This window comes from Lepisma saccharinum, chromosome 1 (genome assembly GCF_977018435.1).
Source record: "Lepisma saccharinum chromosome 1, izLepSacc3.1, whole genome shotgun sequence".
NCBI classification, from domain to species: Eukaryota; Metazoa; Arthropoda; class Insecta; order Zygentoma; family Lepismatidae; genus Lepisma; species Lepisma saccharinum.
In genome coordinates, this window is record NC_139229.1 from 153,077,086 (window position 1) to 153,100,595 (window position 23,510).

At 36.0% G+C, this 23,510-nt stretch overlaps 1 protein-coding gene across 1 annotated transcript in view; it reads left to right on the forward strand.

Moving 5' to 3' along the window:
* eEF2 (eukaryotic translation elongation factor 2) overlaps positions 1-15,455 on the forward strand; it is a 43,558-nt gene extending 28,103 nt beyond the window's left edge. Inside the window, exons 12-18 of the mRNA XM_083140637.1 lie at positions 5,202-5,311; positions 7,012-7,191; positions 8,541-8,750; positions 9,094-9,276; positions 9,660-9,792; positions 11,057-11,181; positions 15,143-15,455. Coding sequence (XP_082996763.1) covers positions 5,202-5,311; positions 7,012-7,191; positions 8,541-8,750; positions 9,094-9,276; positions 9,660-9,792; positions 11,057-11,181; positions 15,143-15,211 — 1,010 coding nt within the window. The 3' untranslated portion in view covers positions 15,212-15,455. The remainder of the gene's footprint in view (positions 1-5,201; positions 5,312-7,011; positions 7,192-8,540; positions 8,751-9,093; positions 9,277-9,659; positions 9,793-11,056; positions 11,182-15,142) is intronic.
* Positions 15,456-23,510: the final 8,055 nt, after the last annotated feature.

The window sequence follows — 23,510 nt, forward strand, 5'->3', positions numbered from 1 at the left end:
AACATTTTTGGTAGTAGCGCACTAAAAGTAGGTTTTTCAACAAAGGAAAAGCGGCAAGCCAGAAATTTAAGATTTATTCTGGATGAACTATACTTCAATTTGATGTACTGAATATTACTGGTAGTCGTCTGGCATGGGTTACAGCCCCTTCTCTGAATTTTTTTGGAACCACAATTTTGTAGTGAAAGGAGTAGAAAAACCGTGGGAAAACCTGTAGTAAATTCACCCCCCTTTCGTTCCAGAATAACCCTTTTGCCTTTGAACAACTTTTAAAACTATAGTTAAAAATTGTAATTATGAAATATTTTGTTGTTTCCCTCCCTTAGAGGGTGTCTACCATTCAAGAAAGTCAAGAAATCAGCAGTAGGTCAAGGAATTGTGCTTGTGTGTAACAATTTTTGCTATTTTTTACAGTATAGTGAATTTAAATTGTTGTATACCTATACTTGGATTTGATAAAATTGAAAAATTGGAAATCTGAAGTTGTATTGAGTTGAGATTAATATTGAACTTATTTTCGTAAGAATTACATTCTTGTAAGTTCTTGTTTTTCCAACTATACCTAAGTAGGGAGACGATTAAATAAATATTAGAAAAAGGAGGGTTAAGTTATTCTCGTGGGTGGGTGGAGTGGGTTGCATTTACTACAGATTTTTTAGTGTTCTTTTACTCCTTTCACTTGAACATGTTAAAAGAAATTCAACCATATCAATATATCTTTTTTTTAAAAGTAACAATAATTGGAAAACCAAACATTCTAAAATTTCAAGGAAAAAAACTAGCCCAGATAATACAGCCTAGTCCCCTGAAAAATGTAAAATTGAGGTTCTGCTGTAACCACCAGCTCTCATGCAAAGTAACCACCAGCTCTCATGCAAAGTGAAAATGAACTTCATTAAATATAAAGTAAATAGGTTTGTGGAGAAAATATTAAAAGTTACGGTGTGCGGGATGATCTCAAACTTCGTGCAGCAAGCTTAACGTGTTGATTTTCACATTTCCTTGTGTTTGGGCAGACATTTGACAGACTTCTGTGGCTGAGCAGGTGAGTGGTCAATCCACATTCTCTCCACTGACAATTCTGAATGAGGCATTGGAGTTCCTTTGTAAGAATAAGAAAATTAAATTCCCCCCCCTGAAAAAATTAATTAAAAATGGCATGCCCCTATGTTATCATGGTCTCTCAGGCTTGACTCTCTATGGGGCCTAATATATTATAATATATTACGCAGAACTGCAAATTTTCATTTGAGTCCTACGGAGCATAACATAAGGCTTGACGAAACTGAAATAATATAAAATATATATATACTAGGGATGGGACCGATTAATCGGTACTCTATCGGTATCGGCCGATATAGGCATATCGGTTTATCGGTAAAATTACCGATTATTTTACCAATCCGATATATCGATAAATATCTGATAGTTTAGTGCAAAATTCTGCCATTTTTGTTGTAATTTTTATGGATAATCTCCATGCCCTACTTTTTTTAAAAAGTAAATGTCTAAATATGCAATTTCTCTTGCACTGCAGTCACTTTGAAACACATTTTTTAAGGAGGTCAATGAACCTTTCAGGTTCTTCCAGGACCATTTCTAATTTTATATCGGATCGGTAGAATATCGATTATCGGTATCGGTAAATTTTATATCGGTACTTTATCGTTATCGGCCAAAATTTCATATCGTCCCATCCCTAATATATACGTAGTTTACTTAACCGTAAAATGTTCCATAAAGTAGTCAATGGGGTCCACCACTTGCCTTGTTTGTTGCTGATATAGTGCTGGTTAGTCTAAGTTCATTGCTTGACACCAAGGTTTTGTTTTTCTATTTCCCAACTGGGAAGAACAATCACACTAGTAATGAAATTAAATGCCACATAGATGATGGATAATAAGAAGTGCCGTCTGATCGACATATGAAGCTATAGTGAATCTGATGTGTGGTACTATCTTACAAATTTTCGTAATAGGATTATATTCTGAGTGAATAGTTTCAATTTTTATTTTTCAAAAGAAAATGCAAGCTAGCCTTCTTTTACAATTTTTCTGAGAGAATAATTATTTTAATATTGTACAGATGAAGTTAGTACCCTGCAAAAGTTATCAACATCATGTTTTTCTGCGATAACTTTTCAAACTTCATAGATTTAAGTGAAATTTTTATGTTGGGCAGCAAGGTACATTTGTATCAACAGGTGGCAGACCACAAAATTATTATAGGTCTTTATGAATTTTTTTCAACCTGGTAAAGAAATGACTTTTATTCTTTTTGCGGTAATGCATGAATGCTTCGAGCAACAATCACCAAACTAGTCACCAGTTTCAAAACCCACTCTATAGTATTTGATTTCAAAGCCCTTAGCATTGATCACAGCCTGGCACCTGCATGGCATTGAGTTGATCACCAACTGAGGGATATTGCCCCAATCTTCCTTCAGCTGGACGAACCTCATGAGCGTTCTTGTGTGTATTATGCTTGAGGTGTTGCTGCAGCTCATCTCATGTGTGCTCGATGGCATTCAAGTCCGGATTCTGGCTTGGCCACTGCATATGAGCCATGTGGTGGTAGTAGATCCACTCCTGGGTGAAGCTACATCCGAGGTGATGGGCAAATGGGTACATGACATTTGCAAGAATATTGCCTTCAATACGGTGAAGGGGACCCATCCCAAGTGCAGAGATGCACCCTCACACGATCACATTCCCACCGCCATGTTTGATGGTGGGCAGTTGGTACTTGGGGGCATACCTTTTGCCTTTGGGACGTCACGCACACTCCCTACCTTGTGTTTCAAAGATAAGATACTTGCTCATGTCAGTCCACAGCATGTTCCACTGACTCGGTGTCCACGTCAGGTGCTCCTTCTCCCACTTCAGTCTGGCCTTTCTGTTCTTGAGGGATATCAATGGGTTTTTCACAGGCTGACATCCAAACAGTACACCCATCCTCAGCTGCCTCTCCAAACAGTACACCCATCCTCAGCTGCCTCTCCACATGGTCCACGAATGGTGGCTTTACTCCTGGTGCCGTTATTTGTAGAGTAATGTCCCTGGAAGAGGGAAGGGGATTGGTATGGGTAGAAACTCCGCAGGCGGCTGATCTTGAGATGCCAAACAGCCTCCTGAACTGAAGGAAGAATGGGGAACAAACCCTCCGATGATAGACTCCATACCACGAAGGTGCCAGGCTGTGATCAATACTGAAGGCTGTAAAATCAAATAGTGACTAGTTTGGCGATTGTTGCTTGAAACATTCATACAATAAGGAGGGAAAAAAAGTGTCATTTCTTTACCAGGTTAAAAAAAAGATTGAATGAAGATTTTTAATAATCTTGTAAATAGTCTGATCTGGTCTACCACCTGTTGATATGGATGTACCTACCTTGCTGCCCAGCATATAAAAAAATTCACTTGAATATATGAAGTTTGAAATAGATTACTGCAGAAAAACTTGATGTTGATAAACTTTTGCATGGTACTGAAGTTACATGCCACATGATGATGGATAATAAGAAGTGCCGTCTGATCGACATATGAAGCTATAGTGAATCTGATGTGTGGTACTATCTTAAAAATTTTCGTAATAATATTAAGGAGGGAATAGTTTTCCATTTTTATTTTTCAAAAGGAAATTACAAGCTTGTCTAGCCTTGTTTTACAATTTTCCTGTGTAATTATTTTAATATTGTAAAGATGACATTTTGTATATCTGCATTACATACATAATTTCTAAGGAACGCTGCCTTCAGTAACAGGGGTTACACCATCTTGGATGGAGATGGTGTGTTTGTGTCTCACTGTTTTGTTTGTTTCCAGTTGTCACATACAGAGAAAGAGAAAGAGAAAGAAGGGATAGAGGAGGCAGTTTTCTGCTGGTGGAGGTTTCTTGGCTTCAGTAATCTGCCGAGCTTTATGCTGACAGTTCTGGTTTTATCATTGTCGTGGGTGTACCAAGAATAAAGGTGGGCATGGAAGAGTTGAGGGTATTGTGGAGTTTCAAATATCTAGGAAGCATAATTGAGAAGTGGAAGAGAAGAATAGGTGAGGAGGTAAACAGAAGAGGACAAATGGGTGGTGGACTCGTATCAAAGCGTTCGAAGATTAATATGGAACAGGGATGTACATATGAAATTTAAGAAGGTAATATATATATATATATATATATATATATATATATATATATATATATATATATATAACACTATGTGTCAATAATTATGTATGGAGCAGACACTTTGACAGTGACTGAGAGAGAAAAGAAAGATGCAGGCAGTGGAGATGAATTTTAAAGAGTATTTTGGGGAAGCCTAGAAGTGATAGAATAAGGAATGAGGAGATCTGACAGACCATGGTGGTGGTGAAGCCTCAGGACAGAATAGATAAGTGACAGATGAGATGGTTTGGACACATGGAAGAGGATGGGTGAAGAAAGGCTGCCAGTAAGAGCCTACAATGCACAAGGAGTGGGAGTAAGGCAAAGGAAGGCAAGGGGGAAAATGGAGAGGCTAGACTTCTATGCCGACCCAGCCAGAGGCAGGAAACTGCGAAGGATGATAATGTGTGTGTGTACACACGTTCATTTATGCACAGATGTAGGTACTTCATATGACTATGATTATTACGAGGATTCATAATAATGATTTAATACATAAACAACTTTTGAAACAATTGAATGTTGATAATGAATTGTAACACAATTCAAATATTATCCACATTTACGTCATCTGGTTGCATTTGAGGGTGGTGATTGGCAGGTTGGTCTGCTGCATTGTTCTGCTTAGCGTAGCATGGTTTGCTTTCCTTAGGCAAGTAATAGGGAGTTTTGCAGGTAGTCTTCCTCTGGCATCCTGTACTAAAGGAAATTTGACAAGAACAAGGCAAACCTCCCTCTCAACCTCACCTGCCCAAGGAATGCAAAAACTGCTAAATGGGAGAAATTGGAACTAGCAGGAACAAACAAAAACCATTGATGCACTACCATCTCCATCCCAAAGGTTTTAACTTCTGTTAATGAAGGCCCTTCAAGATAAATCTGAGAAACAACAATTTGCAATGTTCAAATACGGAACTTTGCCTATACAAATGTAATATCTTGAAATGTTGGTGGGAACAGTTTTTGGTTGTAACACTAAATGCTGCTGATTAGGAGCAAGTTGAATTATTTCCATGAAATTTTTTATAATTTTTTTGCAGGTTTGAAGCGTTTGGCAAAATCTGATCCTATGGTACAGTGCATCATAGAAGAATCTGGTGAACACATTATTGCTGGTGCTGGAGAGTTGCATCTTGAAATTTGTCTTAAGGTAACTTTCTCATTAAATAGCAAGCTTTTTGAGATTTTTTTTAAAGTTGTTCTTAGTGAAGAGAAGATTGGGAGCAAGAATTGCATGAATGAGGCAGAAATTTGTCTGTACGTGAATGCATATAGAGATATAGCAGAGAACTAACTTGTTTTGAAGAGAACAATGCTTTTACAGAGAAAGGAAGAATAGTTATTATGGTGTACCTGAGTAGCCAGTAGGGAGATCTCATATCAAAGTGACTAGTAACACATCTGGTATCAGTGACATGTCATTTCAAAGTGAACCCTAACAAGTCTAACTTTTCACACTGCAGTTACATGACTTTTTGTTGCTCGGATGTCGGATAGTCTCACAAAATCTAGGGAGTAATGGCTAATAACTACATTAGCAAGCATTTGAGTGATTACCTCTTCTCTGCAGGAGGGACAGTATGCAGAATGCCATGCTCCATGGTTGTCTTGACAGCACAAACGTTGTTCAATTGCCTTATCTTAGAATATTACTCCATCCACAGGTTTATACTTTTTTACAAAAATGTCCGGTAAAAACTGAGAATTATCTTTGGTTCACTCAGGCCAATTATGGTAAATACTTGTCAAGAGGATCTAATATACCGTATTTACGTGTGAATAATGCACACCCTGGTTTTTTGATGGGGAAGAGGGACAAAAATTATGTCTCCTATATAATGTATAATATAATCCAGGTTCAAGTTTCTTAGTTGTAGGTCGTGAAGCTGTTGCTATGCTGATCAAAAGTGAATGACACCCTACGTATTCAATGAGTCACCTGTTGCTATGTAGACTAAGAGGAGAATATCCTCTCATGTAAACAATGTCACCAACCCATGCCACCTCCCCCCTCTCCCTCCACTGTGTTTAGCATCCCAAAGCTTTCACTTTTTAACCACCTTATTTTTTCTGTAATAGAAAGAGATCAAAATTATCTTACGGATTTGCAGATTTCTCGCCTAACAAATACTGCTGATACGTATCCCATGTGACGGGAGGTATGTGCTCGAATTTCACCAGAATGGCACTGCTTTTCTTGGTGTCACAGGATTGCCTTTGAACTTTTGTACGTGGTTTTACTAATTTCCCCTACTTTTCTAAAAAAAAACCTTCAAAATGTATATATTTTCTATGAGTAACCGTAACATTTATAAGAGGCAGAGGCATTCAGGACCCTCAAACTAGCAGTTAGCAGCACAAGACTTCTTCCATTAAGGCATTTACACACTCCATACATGTCATATTATTTGGCCAGTAATACATTTTAATTATTTTATTTTTCCTTATCTTTTCTTTCATCCAAATTACCATAAAAATCAGAAAGCTCCTTCATTTTGTGATGATCTTATTTCAATCGCATTGCACATTAGTGTCACCATCTTGAATCGAATCTGTTGCCATATTCAGAAACTGCATAATTTAAGCTTTACAACAATATACAACTTCATAGGGTTCCGTAAACATGAGAAATCAATGCAAGTGTCACAAAATCAACGCATGACCCTGTACAGTTTCATGTTGGCTGTCCAAATTATTCCGTGCATAATAAGCACCACAATTTTTGGGTAAATACGGTAATTGGAAGTGTCTAGTTTTTCAATATGCATTATGTGCTACGTATTCTTGCTTTATCATAGACTATATATGATAATGTTCTATTAGCATTGTAAATTGTAATTTTGTTTCCAGGACTTGGAGGAAGATCATGCTTGCATTCCAATCAAGAAATCAGACCCAGTAGTTTCCTACAGGGAGACTGTCTCTGAAGAATCCGATCAGACGTGTCTTTCAAAGTCTCCAAACAAGCACAACCGTCTGTTCATGAGGGCTGTTCCAATGCCTGAAGGTCTACCAGAGGATATTGACAAGGTAAGCTTGCATTTTTGCAATTTCATAGTAAACCCAATCTATTTGTTCCTTGTGTTATGGATGAAGCATAGTATCCCTAAAGTCACTACAGTGGAACCTTAATGTTGTTTTTCAGGAGACCAGGATGAAAATCTTAAAATGCAGGAAATGTAAATTCTGGGAAAATTTTAAATTTTACTCAGTTGGAACAGTGAAAATTGAATGTAGGAGAAAGTAAATCGGGGTCGCAGCATACATGTTTTAATGAAAATGTTGACATTTAATTATTTCATCGTACATAACATTTTTTTGATACGTTTGTTTTTGACACGAGTGGAGGTCATCAATTCATTCATGACCATATGATTATGTTGAAGTACACATTTCCTTGAATGATAGCAACTTGAACACACTATAGAGAACATTATTCTGGTATATAGTGTAAGAATATAATTTGCAGAGACATGTCTGTTATAGCTGTTCTAATCACAAATTAATAGCCTTTGGGAAATGTGTGTTTACACTTTATCAAGTCGCACTGCAGGTTCAAGTTAAACCACACTCATATTGTCCGTGACACAAATGAAGACCATACGTAGTCCTGGGTCCTTGGGTTACTCTCTACTGCAACATCGGAAATGAAAATCAGGATGCAGGATCAAATAAGAACAAATATAATTCGGGCTAATTTTTATTAGAATGCAAAATTTCTACTTTGAATATACTTCTTGGCACTCAAACAGAACTTAGTTCTTGTTTCTGTTAGTGCATCTGTGGGTTACAATAAGAATAAACCTAATCTTATATTTGTATCAACACCTCTCATTAAAAGCTATTACTAATTGCAAAATTGAACACATTATTATATACTTTAATCTAGCAACAGTAAGTTTTGTGATCCATTGGCAACATTGCAAACTGCCAACATGAAAAATATCATTCCCCCACTCCACAAATCTTGCATCCAATGAAACAACAATGCCTTTGCAGGGTTGGGTTACACGTGTTCCATCTTGAAGGCACAATTTGGAAAACTTGCATAACAGGAAACAGTAGTTACTTAACATGCCCTTTTGCAGGGAACAGTGTGACTGAAATTTGGTGGGAAAATGTAAAAAAAATCATAGTTCCAGTGTGTGGTCTTCACATAATTAGTATTTGGTTTACATATATATTCTAAATAAGAATTCAATTGTAAATGCAAATGGCACAACAGTTATAAGAAATATGTAAATTGTAAAATTCTAGTTGTGATGTCATTTATAATAATCTTTTTTGAAATGCAGTCATTGTCAATTTCACTTGGGAACCATTTCTTGTATTTGTGTATTCATGTGCATTTTTTTAGTTCTACCTAACTTTTCTTTTAGGGAGAAGTGAATCCACGAGATGATTTCAAAATCAGAGCACGTTACTTGGGTGAGAAGTATGAATATGATGTCACAGAAGCACGTAAGATTTGGAGCTTTGGTCCTGAAGGCACAGGGCCCAACATTATGCTTGACTGTACCAAAGGTGTACAATACCTCAATGAAATCAAAGATTCAATGGTGGCAGGATTCCAGTGGGCAACCAAGGAGGTAAGTTAATTACTTGTCCTTTGTTGAATATACTTTACCACAAGTCAAACAGAATGCCATAGTTGAGCCCAAATTTTTGTTAACTTTCAAGTGGTATTGTATTGGCACACCTTATAGAATGTGTGTTAGTGTGTCCATGTACATTTGTATTATTTAGTCATTACCTTGTAAATTCTTATTGTAAACATTCTTCGTCATTTTTATGCAGACATGTATTTTTAATGCATACTCTAGTAAATAACCAAATTGAATGTTTTCATTTTTTTAAAAATAATAAATGAAAAATGAAATACAAGCACCAGAGAATGTGGTTTAGGACTTTGTATTTTTTTCTCCTTTCCAGGGAGTCCTCTGTGAAGAAAACATGAGAGGTGTAAGATTCAACATCCATGATGTAACACTCCATACTGATGCTATCCACAGAGGAGGTGGTCAGATCATTCCAACTGCAAGACGTTGCTTGTATGCATGCATTCTAACAGCTAAACCACGTCTTATGGAACCAGTGTATCTTTGTGAAATCCAGGTTAGCATGAATCGGGTTTACTACATTACATACATTGTATGTAAATAGTTTTGTTTGTAAATATCTTCCAAACAGTATTTGTTATTTGTCTAAGGAGGACATGGTTGGAGAAGTAATTTGCTGGATAAATAATTAAGAAGTAAATTAAATCGCATAGGAAATATTGTTTCTTTTACACACAAAAAATATCCTGCATTCAAAAGGATCTCAAAACATTTGAATGAATTCAAGAACATGTTTGTATAACTGTCACATTTTGGGTTCAAAAGTGTTGTATAAAATGTCATTTCAGTATTTAGGTGTTGAATACAACCCTAAATGTAACTTAAATATTATAGTATGTTCATTTATTCTGATATCTAACAATCTCCCTTCATTTCCAGTGTCCAGAAGTAGCTGTTGGTGGTATTTATGGTGTACTGAACAGACGAAGAGGTCACGTATTTGAAGAAATGCAAGTTGCTGGAACACCTATGTTTGTTGTTAAAGCTTACCTTCCTGTAAATGAATCTTTCGGTAAGTATAATCTTGCATGTTTGTATCCATAATTAGCTAGGAGAGTCTTTTTTTCCTTAATGCAAGTATCACTTAAGCTGAAAATCTGGCTTCTATTGTTAATTCCCTGCAAATAAATTTTTACAATTCTGCATTACCTACCTCCGTGGGTATAGTTTAGTGGTTTGTGACTTTCTTACCTAAAAATTTCAGCTCCTGCACTGAAAGAAGAAACAGTTTGTATAAGAATTAAAACTTGTTCATTTCACTGTTAATGCACTTGTCAGGCTCCAACACTGTAATATCTTATACAGGGACTTCGATTTTTCGCAAACACAGGAACTCCAAAAAAATGTTCATTTCTTTGCAAAATGTTAATGAATGAGCACATTTTTCATACTGCAAATTGGCATAAAATGTAAATCGTTTCCTTCATGAATTTAGTCTCATTTTGTGCTTAAAAAATTTAAAATGCCACATCCTTCAATAACCTTGTGGTTTAGGCTTAAAAAATATAAATGTCATATTTACAGTGGAACCTCAATTTTACATTTTCCTGCATTAAACATTCAATCTTGACAGTCCCAACATAATATAAAATGTTAATAATTTTTTCTAGATTTTCAACCCCCCCCCCCCAAATTTAGTGCATGTTATATGTGGAATTATTCAGATGGCACGTGAATCCACTTGTAGATGGACATTTTTGACCTATTTGTATGTTTTTGCATCACCAAGCAAATTGGTGGAGTTCTGGAAGTAGATAAAATGTGCACCTACTGTCACACGGCAGCTGAAACATTGCTATTTGTTATGCGAGAAATGGAAAGTATCTTTCTCAAAAATAATTTCCAACATGTGAAACTCGTAAACAGTCATATGTCCTACTAATTTAAAAGTATTGTAGCAATGGCACAATATCTACATACAAGGAGAATGGTTATGTAGTCTGCACTGCATTAGAAAACTTGCTAGCGTGTTTATTTTGATAGTTTGTGGCATAAGTTCTAGTGTTGGTAGGGATGACAGTTGACAATTCAAATTCCAAAAATGGCTCTGTAAAGCTATACACTTCAATAATTTTGTTTAATATGGTTAGTTCCAGGCAGATCACTGGTGTCCAAGTCAGAAAATTTGTAGATGAAAATAGGGTATGATTTATTTTTTTATTTTTACCTGAAACCTGTTCCTTTGTGAAAAGGAAATTGACTGGCATGGCATTATAAAATGTAAAGTGTACTTGTTTCAATTGAGCTTCAGTAATGTGACAATTTTTTGTATGCAGGTTTCACAGCTGATTTGAGAAGTAACACTGGTGGACAGGCATTCCCACAATGTGTATTCGATCACTGGCAAGTCCTTCCAGGTGACCCAGTAGAATTGGGCTCCAAACCATACAATGTTGTACAGGTAAGTGTAAATATTTTGCACAGTTCAGTAGGTAATGTGTATTCTGGGTTGAGCTCCAGTTTTGAGTATTTTGAACTTGCTTCTAAATTCAACTAATGTTATGTTTTGCTGACTGTTACAAACAAGCATTAATTAATATCACATTCCAGGTTGATATAATGTGGCAAGGTTTAACGAGGCAGGCATATGTATTGCTCAAATGCCATGTGTGATATATATCACATGGCAACAATTAGCATATCGTATCTTCAAAAATAAACATTTTTTTTTGTTAATGTGTGTGTATACATATATATGAGGGTAGGACAACTCCAGTCACAATATACGTATATACAGCGTAGTCCTCTTAGAGGGACCAAGAAATAAATAAATGCTCACCTTCCTCAGGTTTTAATTTTACAAGATACAGAAATAGAATTTATGCAACAATAGTGAAACACACCTGCATGTGCATGCCAATGTGTAATTGTCGGAACAAGTCTGGTGCTAGTGTCTCCACAGATGCTACAGAGCACTTGATAGGAGCTTGAATACTGTTGAGTCTGCAGGGCAACTTAAGGTGCACACATAGTTACATTGACAATTTTCCTAAACTCATAGTTTCTACATCAAGTTATGTAAAAAGGTGTGCTAATAATTTATGCTTCCTTTAACTTTTGTTATTGGGAGGTAAATTTTATAAATTTCATCTCTGCTAATAGTCCTCTTATTCTTTCAGGAGGAAAACAATTTCATCTCTTGCTACTTTTTTTTTTCTCCTGCTAGTTTGAAAAGCATGCACCTCAAAAGTATGCTAAATGTTAATATACGTATAGAACCACTTATTTATGGTGAATAAAAGATAAAGAAATCAGCACAAAAAGGGGGCATATTTCAAGATCAAAAGCAAGTGGTGCATAAAATGACATTTCAATGTTGAAATGATGAGTAGAAAACAAACTTTGATATAAGGGCTACTTATTACACAAAATTAGCCTTTCACATGTAATAACTAGAAGCATGCTTATTTCGTTTGACAAAAACAAGGAATGTGAAATAACACATTGTAATAATTTTTCATGTTTTTGAAAGTTGCGAGTTGTATTTTCCTACACTGTTTTGTCACTAAATAATGCGAAATGAACTGCAAAATAGACTCTTAGGCATGAAATTTAGAGTATATTTACCGACACAAGACACTTTGTGAAGTGTGAATTATTGTGAGAGTTATGCAATTGTGAATTATCCTGAGAGTTATGCAATTTACGGAAAGTTGATTATTGCTGCTGTAAATATTTGAGATACAAAAATGGACCTCTTTATACAGGAATAAACTTGATATTCTGGTAACATAAATGTGCCATTAGAAGGGATATTTATGTAATAAGTGCAGTTTTTAAATCAAATTTAGAATTCTAATTCCATTTATATAGTTATCCGAGTATTAAGTTTATTCCTGTGTAAACGAGTACATTTTTGCTTCAAATATTTGCAGCGGAATTAAGTTTCAATGATTTTTATAACTTAGGATAATTCAGACCTCGAGTGTCGCATTAGTAAATAATCTGAAAATTTTGTGTGTTAAGTCCATTTTGAAGTTCATTTCTCATCATTTTGTGACAAAACATTATAGCAAATGCACCTTGCCAATTTCATAAACATGAAAAATTAACATTACAGTGTGTTATTTCACATTTCGTTGTTCTTGTCAAAAACTAAATATGCATGACCCTATTAATGTATCTAAGAAAACGTGGAATGAGATTTTACTGCCCTACCAAGAAAACAAACTCTGGCACTTTGTCATTTTAACTTGAAAGCAGACTGCAGTCTCTCTCTGCTCAAAAGTATTTTTTTACAGTTCTGTAGAATTGTCACAGAATATTGCAAATGTTATTACTATACTGACCAGGAATTGCTTAAATTCCAGGAATTCTGCATGAATTATTGGCTCGGGGAAATTATATGTGTGAATTCCTCATGCATTTTTCTCATAGACTTGAAAAAGTGCAACTTTTATTATTCCAAATGCCATTGAATTTAGACATACAGTGAAATCTGTTATAAGTTTTATTGGGGACAGAAGGGTAAAAATGTATAACTGAGACCTTATTATTGAAATATAATTAAAATTGTAAAATTAAGTACACTGAAAGAAAAGAAGTACTACATATACACCAAAGTTTGCTGACTAATCTGTTCTAAATCATTATTACAAATTCACGAGAAATAAACATTGAAGGTACCGGGGGTACAAGCAAGATTTACCCACTTGATCCATTCAACCAATTCCCTTCGAAAAACTATGCTCTACATTAGGATGTTTATCTCGATCTTATGTTTAATGTAACACACATTTCCCTGCTTTATAAGTTTTCCAAACCACGCAGATGACAAAATTTGCCAGAAGCCTGTCCCATATGCAAGTGGAGTTAGCACAACGAAAGACCACTCTGCGAGGATATGTAATGCTTGTGCTGCAATTTTGAAAAAAAAATATATAATAAAACTGAAATAACGTCATTTGGGAATTTTGCATAATTATGGAATTTCGCTTCTAGCTTCGACCCTATATATGCTGGATGGACCAAATTTTGTGGGAAACACAACAAAAGACCACTCAATGAGCATATGTAATGCTCGCACCACAAATTTGAAAAAAAGATTGACATTACTGTGTTCAAAAATTTTGCGTAATTACGGAAAAATTCGAACTTTAGGATTTTGCCTCTGCTTCCCCCTGGACTCTTAATTGTCGGAAGTTACTTAAAATGTTGCTTTTTGTTCATTCTTACATTTAGAATTTAATTTTTTTTAAAAGTGCAGTGGTTGAATAGTTATAGCATTTTATCTTCAATTTATCCCATAGTAACAAAAGGGAAAAAGTGCTCATTTAAAATGGCGCTTGCAGAAAGAAAAATACACACTGTGTATGATCGCTGCAAGATATCAATCTCCGATGTGCTTCAGGCAGATACGACTTGCGGAAGGCAATGCAAAGAACAAAAGCAGGATTATTTAGCACAGGCCAATCTTGTTCAAGGGTGCATAGCTCCTCGCCTTCTTTCCGATGCAAGGGACAAAAAGAGAATTCCAAGTGGAGAGTCGGTCCCATGGTTGCAGCTGATAAGAAAACCTGTATGAGAACTCCCAAGAGCAGCATTCTTTCAAGCAAGCAGAGTTGAAAACTTATATCTTTAAATCATATGACTGAAATATAATATGATGCACCCTTATGGTAATTGGCAGGGACCGCCAGAAAAAAAACTTATAATTGCAATTCACGGTATTTATAAATGCCTTAAGGCAATTTTTTCAGTTTAGCTTTGATTTAGCTTTTATTTTTATCAAGGATGGAAAAGAAAGCTGCGTGGAAAATAGGACTGAATTCTCTTAATCGGTTCACTTTGTTAGTATCCCTTCCAGAACAATCAACTGATAGATGGAATATTATTGCAAGATATCTTAAGAAATTTGAGTTTGAAATTCTTAGACATATAATTACAAATTTTTCGCAGATTAGTATATCTCACTCGTAACATTTGTGACCGGTGTTTGTAGATTTATTTCTAATCTGAGCATGTGAAATGGCAAATGTAAACTTGTGTGCCTTAAATTAAATATATATGCCATATTATTGAATCAAATTAAAATTTTTGGATATATTAGAATCACACAGACCCATAATAATATATTTGAATGTCTCTGTGGGGGTTGAAATAGAAAAAAACCTCTTTTATCCATGAATTTTTAGAAAGTTCGCCTTGAAAACCAGGAATTATACTTGAATTTTGTCATGGTCAGCCACCCTGTATGAGTAGTAACACACGGTTGTTTCCATTATATTTCATGCATAAAGTTGGCATTCTTTTGGCAGTAAGACAAGTTTCATGTTTTCCCAGATAGTGATTTATATTTAAGTTATCTAATCAGAATAATCATTATTACATTGTATTGTAAATATTGTTTTTATGTTTTCCAGGAGACAAGAAAACGTAAGGGATTGAAAGAAGGGCTACCAGATATTACACAATATCTGGATAAATTGTAAAGATGACAAAGAGCATAGGTATAAATATTTGAAAGTTTCACAATGGAAGACTGTGAATATGGGAACATCTTGGAAAGTACATTGAAAAAATTCAAAAACCTATCTGCAAGACACCCTAAATATTACCAAGCAAACCATGGCATGGAGAAGACTTAATTTTTATCTTGGGTAATTTATCGGAAAAGGAAAGACAACTCTAGAGGTATAAATTGTGAAGAAAAAAATAAAGAAATAAGGAAAATAATTTGGTCTTTCCGTTCCACCTGTTTCTTTAGTTATATTTTTTTTGCATGGTTCAAGTGCTTTATTTTTGGGGCTTTCTGGTCTGAAAGCTTTCTTGCGAAAACAAGGACTTGTAGTATTGTAATATATATTTTTGTTTTTGATGACACAGGTTTGTCATCTGGCACATCTTAAAATGTACAAGCACTTTGCAGAATACATTATATATTCAGCTCATGAAAGTTTTTTTTTTTTTGTTTTGTTTTAAAGGATTTGTAATTCATAAGTCTGTAGGTCACAACATAGCTCCAGGCTTCGGTAGAACAAGAAATGTGCAGTAGCACTCTGCTCATTGACTCCTACAAATGCATTTTTCATCTGGTTTATAGGTAATCAATAAGGCTCTAGGGTTTTCATGACTGCATAGTCCTGAAACACAAATGTTTGTAAAAGAGAAACAAATTACGAAGATACATTAGTGTATGTGTTCATATTTGGCCAATTCTACGAGATTAAGCCTTTTTTTACTAGTTTTCATTCGTACGTGTTCATAAGCATTTTTTTTTTACTATTTTCATTTGTACGTGTTCACTGAAGTTTCTGAATTAGAAGTATTCTCAACTCTGTGACCTTCCAGCTGAGCAAGTAGGTGAGGAAACTGTTACTCTAGTAGCAGCATAAATATTGTACTAAGTTAAGGCTGGAATTCGAACCCGGGACTTCTGGTCTCCCGGCAAGGTGGGAATGTGTTTTGGATTTTCTTTGTAGATGCAAAACCTGTAACTGTGACAGCGCATGCTTTTGCTCCTTTTAACATATACGAGGAATTAATGTCACAGTAGAACACACGCATGTATCTGCAACATAACTACATACAAACCAAAACCTTGGCCGGCTTTTCATATTGTCCACCAAAGATTGAAAAGAAGAAAAACTTTCGAGAGTATGGTTTTTTCTTGCTTTCTCTTGAGATTTAACCTTTTGAGTCCCAAGGCCATTTTCACAAGTAAGCCTCACGGTCCCAAGCAGATTTTGAGCAAAATGCATAGTTTCAATTAAATGAGTGTAGATCGGAGACTAATTGCCCTAGAGAGATGAGTGATATACCGTTGTATGCGGAATGAACCAGAGATTCAGACTATGAAATAGAGATTCAGACTATGAAATTTGTGCAAATTTGGCGTATATATGGATGGGGAAAGGGGGGAAATCCCCTGAACATACTTTTTTTAAAAAAAAAAATGGTTTCGACCCCCTCCCGCCCCCTCGAAAAAAGTACATGACAGTGTCGACATGCACATGAAAATGATCGCTGACATGTAAGGAGCACACAAATATTTGCATTATCATATGACCAATGTAACTTGAGTTGTACATCCCAAAAGGAATGGTCGGCACACCACTGATTCAAGCTTCAAAATGCAGCGGTACCTTTAAATGACTTTAGCTCAGACTATTTGCCCTGGAGATATGAACTATATACCGTTGTACGCAGAATGAATCAGATTCAGAGGATATATAATTGATGCACATTCGGCATATATATGGAGGGGGAAATCCCCTGAAAATACTTTTTTTTTAAAAATTGTTTTGCCCCCCCCCCCCCCCCCGGCCAAAAAAAAGGATAAGAAAAGTTCAAAATGCACATGGAAATTATCGCTGGCATGTAAGAAACAGAAAAATATTTGCATCATTGTCGTATGACCAATGTAACTTGAGTTGTATCCCCAAAAGAAATGGTGGGTACGCCACTGATTCAAGGCGTATATATGGAGGGGGAAGAGAGAACCCCCAAAAATTATTTTAAAAAATTGTTGAAATGTTTGAAATTTATATTTTCCCTTGAAAAGAGACGCAAAAGAGAAGTCCCTTTTCCTGCCTTTTCACCTCCATTTTCATGAAAAAAAAAAGTGCAAGAAACATTTCTGTTAAATACATGTGTTAGGAACAATATAAAACAAATCGAAATTCTAGCCAAAAATAGAAAAGTTGTAACGTAAAAACTACGACCTTGACACAGCGTCTCGATCGAGACGCTTGGGACCGTGAGGGTTACTTTTAGGTATCTCGATCGATATGCTTGGGATCCAAAAGGTTAAAGGATTTCGGTTTTGTACGTACTACCAGTGCTTGAAGTGTCATGAGATACAGCTAATTGTTACAAATATTCCAAAGTTGGTCTCTTCTCCTTAGACATCTCGTGAGTTGATTGGGAACCATCTCAACTAATTTGTTTTATTTTTATAATAAGTCCTCTAGATGTCTGAGAAAATACTGGCTTCTAAAAGTCACTGGATGTCATCCAAAAATTGTTTAAATATATTTTTGTATAGCTATGGAACTTTAAAATTAAAATGAACTGAATGGAACTCTATAATTGTGATATAATCAATAATATGGTTTCAATGTCCAGTGGCTTGGAGATGATTATTTCTGGTTGGGATGCCTCAAGATAGAAGGGGGAGAATCCTCCTTAACCCCTTTAATCTCACCCTGCATTAACCCTCCGTAAGCCATAAAATTTAGAATGTTTTCCTTACCAGCACAAGAATGGTCTGGAAAGCACTAGGTAACCTATCTACACTACTCCCATGATAACTTAGGGGCATTTGCATTTTTTCTCTGGCGTTTTCAGTTGCTTATATTCCTCTAAACTGACTGGTCCCCCTTTGACAGTGCTTGGTTCCATGGCTGCAACGTTTCCAGGGTAGTTGAAGGTTCAGGAACCCATAAATTCTGATAGGTTCTATTGGGTTCCGCTGCAGGCCTGGAACCTTTGTTCTCGCACAATATAAATTTGGTACAAGTTGCATATTGTTTCATTGAAAAAAGGTTCCTGGACAGAATTTAAATTCATTCTCGAAAAAAAATTTTGACCGAATTTAAATTAATCTGAAAAAAATGTATCTGGACTGTATTTAAATTGATCCTGAAAAAAGGTTCCTGGACCGAAATTAAATGCTTTAAATATGAAAAGGTTATACACTGTCTAGAACCAATTTACGTTGGCTGATTTTCTCTCCCAGTCTGGGATTGAATTTATTTAAAGTTCCTGTACCAGGGTTAACCGATTAAAAGTTGACTTCTAAAAATGTCCGCATCCGGAGGAGAGGTCCCCCACCTCTCTCTCTCTCTCTCTCTCTCTCTCTCTCTCTCTCTCTCTCTCTCTCTCTCTCTCTCTCTCTCTCTCTCTCTAAAAAGAAAGAGGAGAGAGAGGGTCGAAAGAAAAAGAAAGCTGGAGAGAGCACACTCTCTCTCAGAACGTCTCCCCTCTTCTCTTTTTAGAGAGGGAGAGGAGAGAACAGGAAAGAAAGAATCAAGAAGGAAAAGAAAAAGGGTACCTTCTTCCTCTTTTCTTTCCTTTTCATTATTTCTTTCTTTTTAAATGCCAGGAAGAAAGAAAAAAGATGGCGAGTGTTCTCTCTCTCTCTCTCTCCCAGTGAGAGCGAGAGAGGGAGCAACCTTTTTCTTTTTCGTCCTCTCTCTCTCTCTCTCAGGAAGAAAAAAGAGAGCATGCAAGTAAGTTTTACATTGGAATGTTACACTGCGTTTGTAGAAAACTTAGCACAGGGAATAAATCATAATGATACTGTTGTTTCATGGGCCAGGTTCAAGAACTCACTTGTCGAAGAGTTACTGTACATAACGGAATGGACTATTATTAGTGTGATGTCACATTAAGTTCAAGCAAACGAGTCACGTGTTTCACCAGCATCCAATCGAGGAACCGCAGTGGATGAGGTAACGTGAGGCTGCTGTGATCCCAGCAGATGTCGCAACAGGAACAGGCAGTGTTGCTACAACCAAAGGAAGGAACGTGTATGAGAGAATGGGACTACGTGGAGAGGGGTAATGTGACTGCAGTGTTTGCATTTCGCCCATTTCTACTCTTATGCACAGCCTTGTACATACCTTAGCACCTGGATTAGGCTTTCATGCTCACAAGTGGATAATTGTTTATCATCAAGTTCGTATTCGATACAAGTTGCGTATTGTTTCATTTTAATACTGAACTTTGACCCTATTTAAATTGATTCTGGAAATAAGGTTCCTGGACCAAATTTAAATTGGTTCAGAAAAAAGTTACCTGTACTGTATTTAAATTCATCTGGAAGAAAAGTTCCTGGCCCATATTTAAATCATTTGAAAGAGGTTCCTGGACCGTATTTAAACTGATTGGGGAAAAAAAAAAGGTTCCTGGACCAAATTGAAATACTTTACAGATAAAAAGGTTCTGTATGGTCCAGAACCCATTTACACTTGTTGATTTTCTCTACCTTTAACAACCCTGAATGTTTCCTACCTTAGATCATAGCACGCCAACCATGACTGGTGGAAATAAGAATGCAAAGACTGTACGTTGTTGCAAATTAATTGTATGCAGAAACCATTGCAGTACCCATACAAAATGTCAAAAGTTCCTAAAATAACTATATAGAAAAGTGACATTGGGTTCCTTTTATTTCAGTCAACATGTAAAAGTAGGAGAAACTTATTGAGATTTGAACATTTTAATATTTGTAAGGTTTTTAGAGTTTGATGTTACTCATTTGATTGCTTTATCTGAGAGTCCGTAAGATTTTGGAACAAAAAGTTCCTTTGTAATCTGTGATTTCAATTAGTTTTGAAAAATACGTTGAAAATATCGTGAATGATGTTTCATTTTTTAGTACATTTATTATATGGCAAAATTTTAATTACTTTTGCAATAATATTTTGGTGCATTTCTTTCAAGAGTATAATTGTATGGTATGCTTTCTCTATTCTTTTAGTTTATACACGGTGTCATTTTAATGGCGACCACTGAAACTTAAGAGACAACTGTGCTTATAGGGGCTATCCACCGGAAGGAAGTGCCTTCGCGCGGACGCCATACTTGTAGTACAACTACTTCCGGTTCGTATGCTCACAACATGCCGCTAAAGGGAGCTGAGATTGTGTCATGTATGAAAGGAAGGGATGTACAAGGAGGATGTAAACTACAATCAGGGCTAAATAATCTTTCAAGGATCTCTCTTCATCCATTTCCTCGAGATCTAGGCGCCAAAATTATTGCATTCAAGCTGTCAGGCGTGAAAATTGAAAGTCCATTAGAAGGAGTAGACTCCGCAGTAATGACAACGGATGTGCAGGAACCCAAAAAGTCGGGACCTGAAAAAAAATCCCTTTCCGATTCAGACTTCGGAAAAAAATATAGAGTTTAAAAGTAGTTTATTCCCTACATATTTTTTTGGTACTAAATGTCCGAAATTTATTGAAATTAGCAGTTTTTATTCCAGAAATGCAAAATAAATCATCATTTTTTTTTAGTATCGTATAATGTTGAATATTTTCCGCTCCTATAATCTCCCAATTTAGTCGGGAAATAACATTATTTGTCCCGTTTTGAACGTCAGGACTTTAAATATCCCGTCCTGTTTCCTTCCCAACCAAAAAATTTTGCGTCCCGCATCCCTTGCAGTTCATTAAAGGTAGAAGAGAAATCATTCAAATCTCGATTTTCTCTGTTTTAGTGATATGAGCAAAAATATTACTTTTCCTTTCAAAAGATGGTCGGTCATTGTCAGATACGTTACACACGTTCTTGAAGAACACACACACTGTATTAAATTTTTGTGCAACCAGAGGAAATATTTTTTTTTGTGTAGCCAGAAAATTAAGTGCGGGTACTGTTATTGTCGTCTTTTGCAATGGAAATCCAACATTGATAGAGTGCCTCCCCGATGGTGCAGTGGTAGCGTTGTCGCCTTGTAATCAAGGTTTCCCGGTGGAGGCATATAGTGGTTCTGATCCCACTTTAAACTGTAGGTTCAGTCCCAATTAGCCTTACTGTGCACAAAGTGGACTTAAAACACCAATTCAATCAATCAAATCAACATAGATAGAGAAGAGGTCCTAGGTTTGAACACCATGGTGCGGCAATGGTGTGTCATTGTGTTTGTCCCATTATTAATTTTTCCAGTTTATTATTCATCTTCATCGTCATGTTTAACACAAATAGCAGAAAATTGACTTAAAATAACAATAAGCATTTTGTATTTCTGCGTTCAAACGGGAAAGAAACCAGCAAGTGTGCATTACCGCCATCCCTCTGACTCGCCCTGACTGAAGAAAGAAGAAAATAATTCTTCCCTTTACATTTTTTATATGTCCGTACATCTCACACTTTATCACTTAAAACATAAATGTATGCATTTAAGCGCTCTCGCTCTGTAGGAAAAATTACTTTCTATTTAATATGTAGGCTACAAATATCGCCAATGAAACGACGATCAACAAATGGAACTCATCTTGGAATAATGCCGTATTACTTCCTAGTTGCTCATCCAATTGATATGCAAAAGCCTCTACTTTGCCCTGATATCTCTTATTCTCCTTGTCTTCAAGTGCTTTTATATGATCCATTTCATCCGGTATACAAAACTAGAAGAAATGCCACAAGTATAAGCACTTGAATTACCCGGCTGCCGTAAACCGGAAGTTGTGCTACAGTTCCACAATCGATTGTGCTGTTCGATATGTTTTTGTTTACTTGTGGATAGCCCCTATAGTGTCACTAATGTGACATAATATTAAATAATTATAATAGAAGAAAATGTTCTACACTCTTTACGTTGTGGAACATAGGTTCCTCAATGACTATAAAACCAACCATATAAGGGGCACTTAGCTCTCCATCCGCACCACAAGGTCTGTGATCCCTTTTCGCCACTGAGCAGAAGGATAAAAAGTTTTTCTTTCTCCAAAATCAGGGGTTTTCTGCAACTGATGTCCATTCTGCCACTCAATGGCTTAGGGTTAATTAATAGTATGTAAATAGGGAAATCCACTTCACAGCAGAATCGCTGATAGATTTTTGGGGCAAGAAATTGAGTACGTTATTATTTACGAAATTCTGTCAATCGGAATTGTTTTACTGCAACATTTCTTCTTTTCTACTTGTAATTGTCTTGATCATAAATTCACAGTGGTGAGACATTACAACAGAACTGTCAGGGTGTGCAGAGGCATCAAGGCCACAGATTTCAACCATACAAGCTGTTGATAATGGCATTTTCTATCCCACATGTATGAAACCCCATTTAATAGCTTCTTGGTTACCACTGACATTTATTTTTAATGTCAAATAATATTCTAAGAGCAAAAATACACCATAGAAACAATATTATGCCAGCAGATTTGTAACCGGAAACACGTTTAGTTTTATCTTCCCAACAATCTTCCTTTTGGGTAATATTACTAATAGAAAGGTTATTTCATTTATTTTCAAAAATGTTCAACAAACGTGATCCATTTGATAACTTACAAAGTTTGTATAATTCTTATTTTTTAGCATGTTAAATCAATACAGTTACTTTGACAAACAAATGTGAGGGTCAACTGCAAATATTTGTCACGTGGTTGTACATATAGGTCAGAAAATTATGTTCAACATTTCATAGCAAAATGAGCAAATTTCTCTAACCACCCTCTCCCACACTACATAGTGTATAATGTGAGAAAATTTATGAAAATTCGTCAATGGTTCTGCCCCCCCTCAAAAAAAATCCTGGGGAGGGGCCTGGTTCCAAGTTCGTTCACCCGACGCCTGACTTTTACTATTAACAAACTCTTTAATAAATACTAGCAATCACTCTGTCATCTTTGCTTAATTTCACAAACGGTATGAGCCACTGGCGTAAGCAGAATTTTCTTAGGGGGGATGGTGGATAGTGGGTACGTACCTGCTTTCTAGGGAGACAATATTTCATATATTTAGAACTTTCCAATCACAAAAGTTAAAATTGGGGGGTCAGTTTAAGGGGAGTTTACATTTACCATTGGGTTTTTTCGAGTTCTTCATAGCTTTTATTTGAAAATGTTGCAAAAACTCAAAATTTCGGAGGGAGCTGCATCCCTGAAGCAGTATCATTAGAGGTGATGCAGAAGATTCACCTGTCGCTAACAGAGTTGAACACAAGTTTCAACTGCACAACCCTACCATAATGGAAGATACATATAAGTCCCGTGCATCTGCATACATATTTGTGACATGGCGCAACGTACGTAAAAGACTTGGAAAAGAGTGATTATGAAC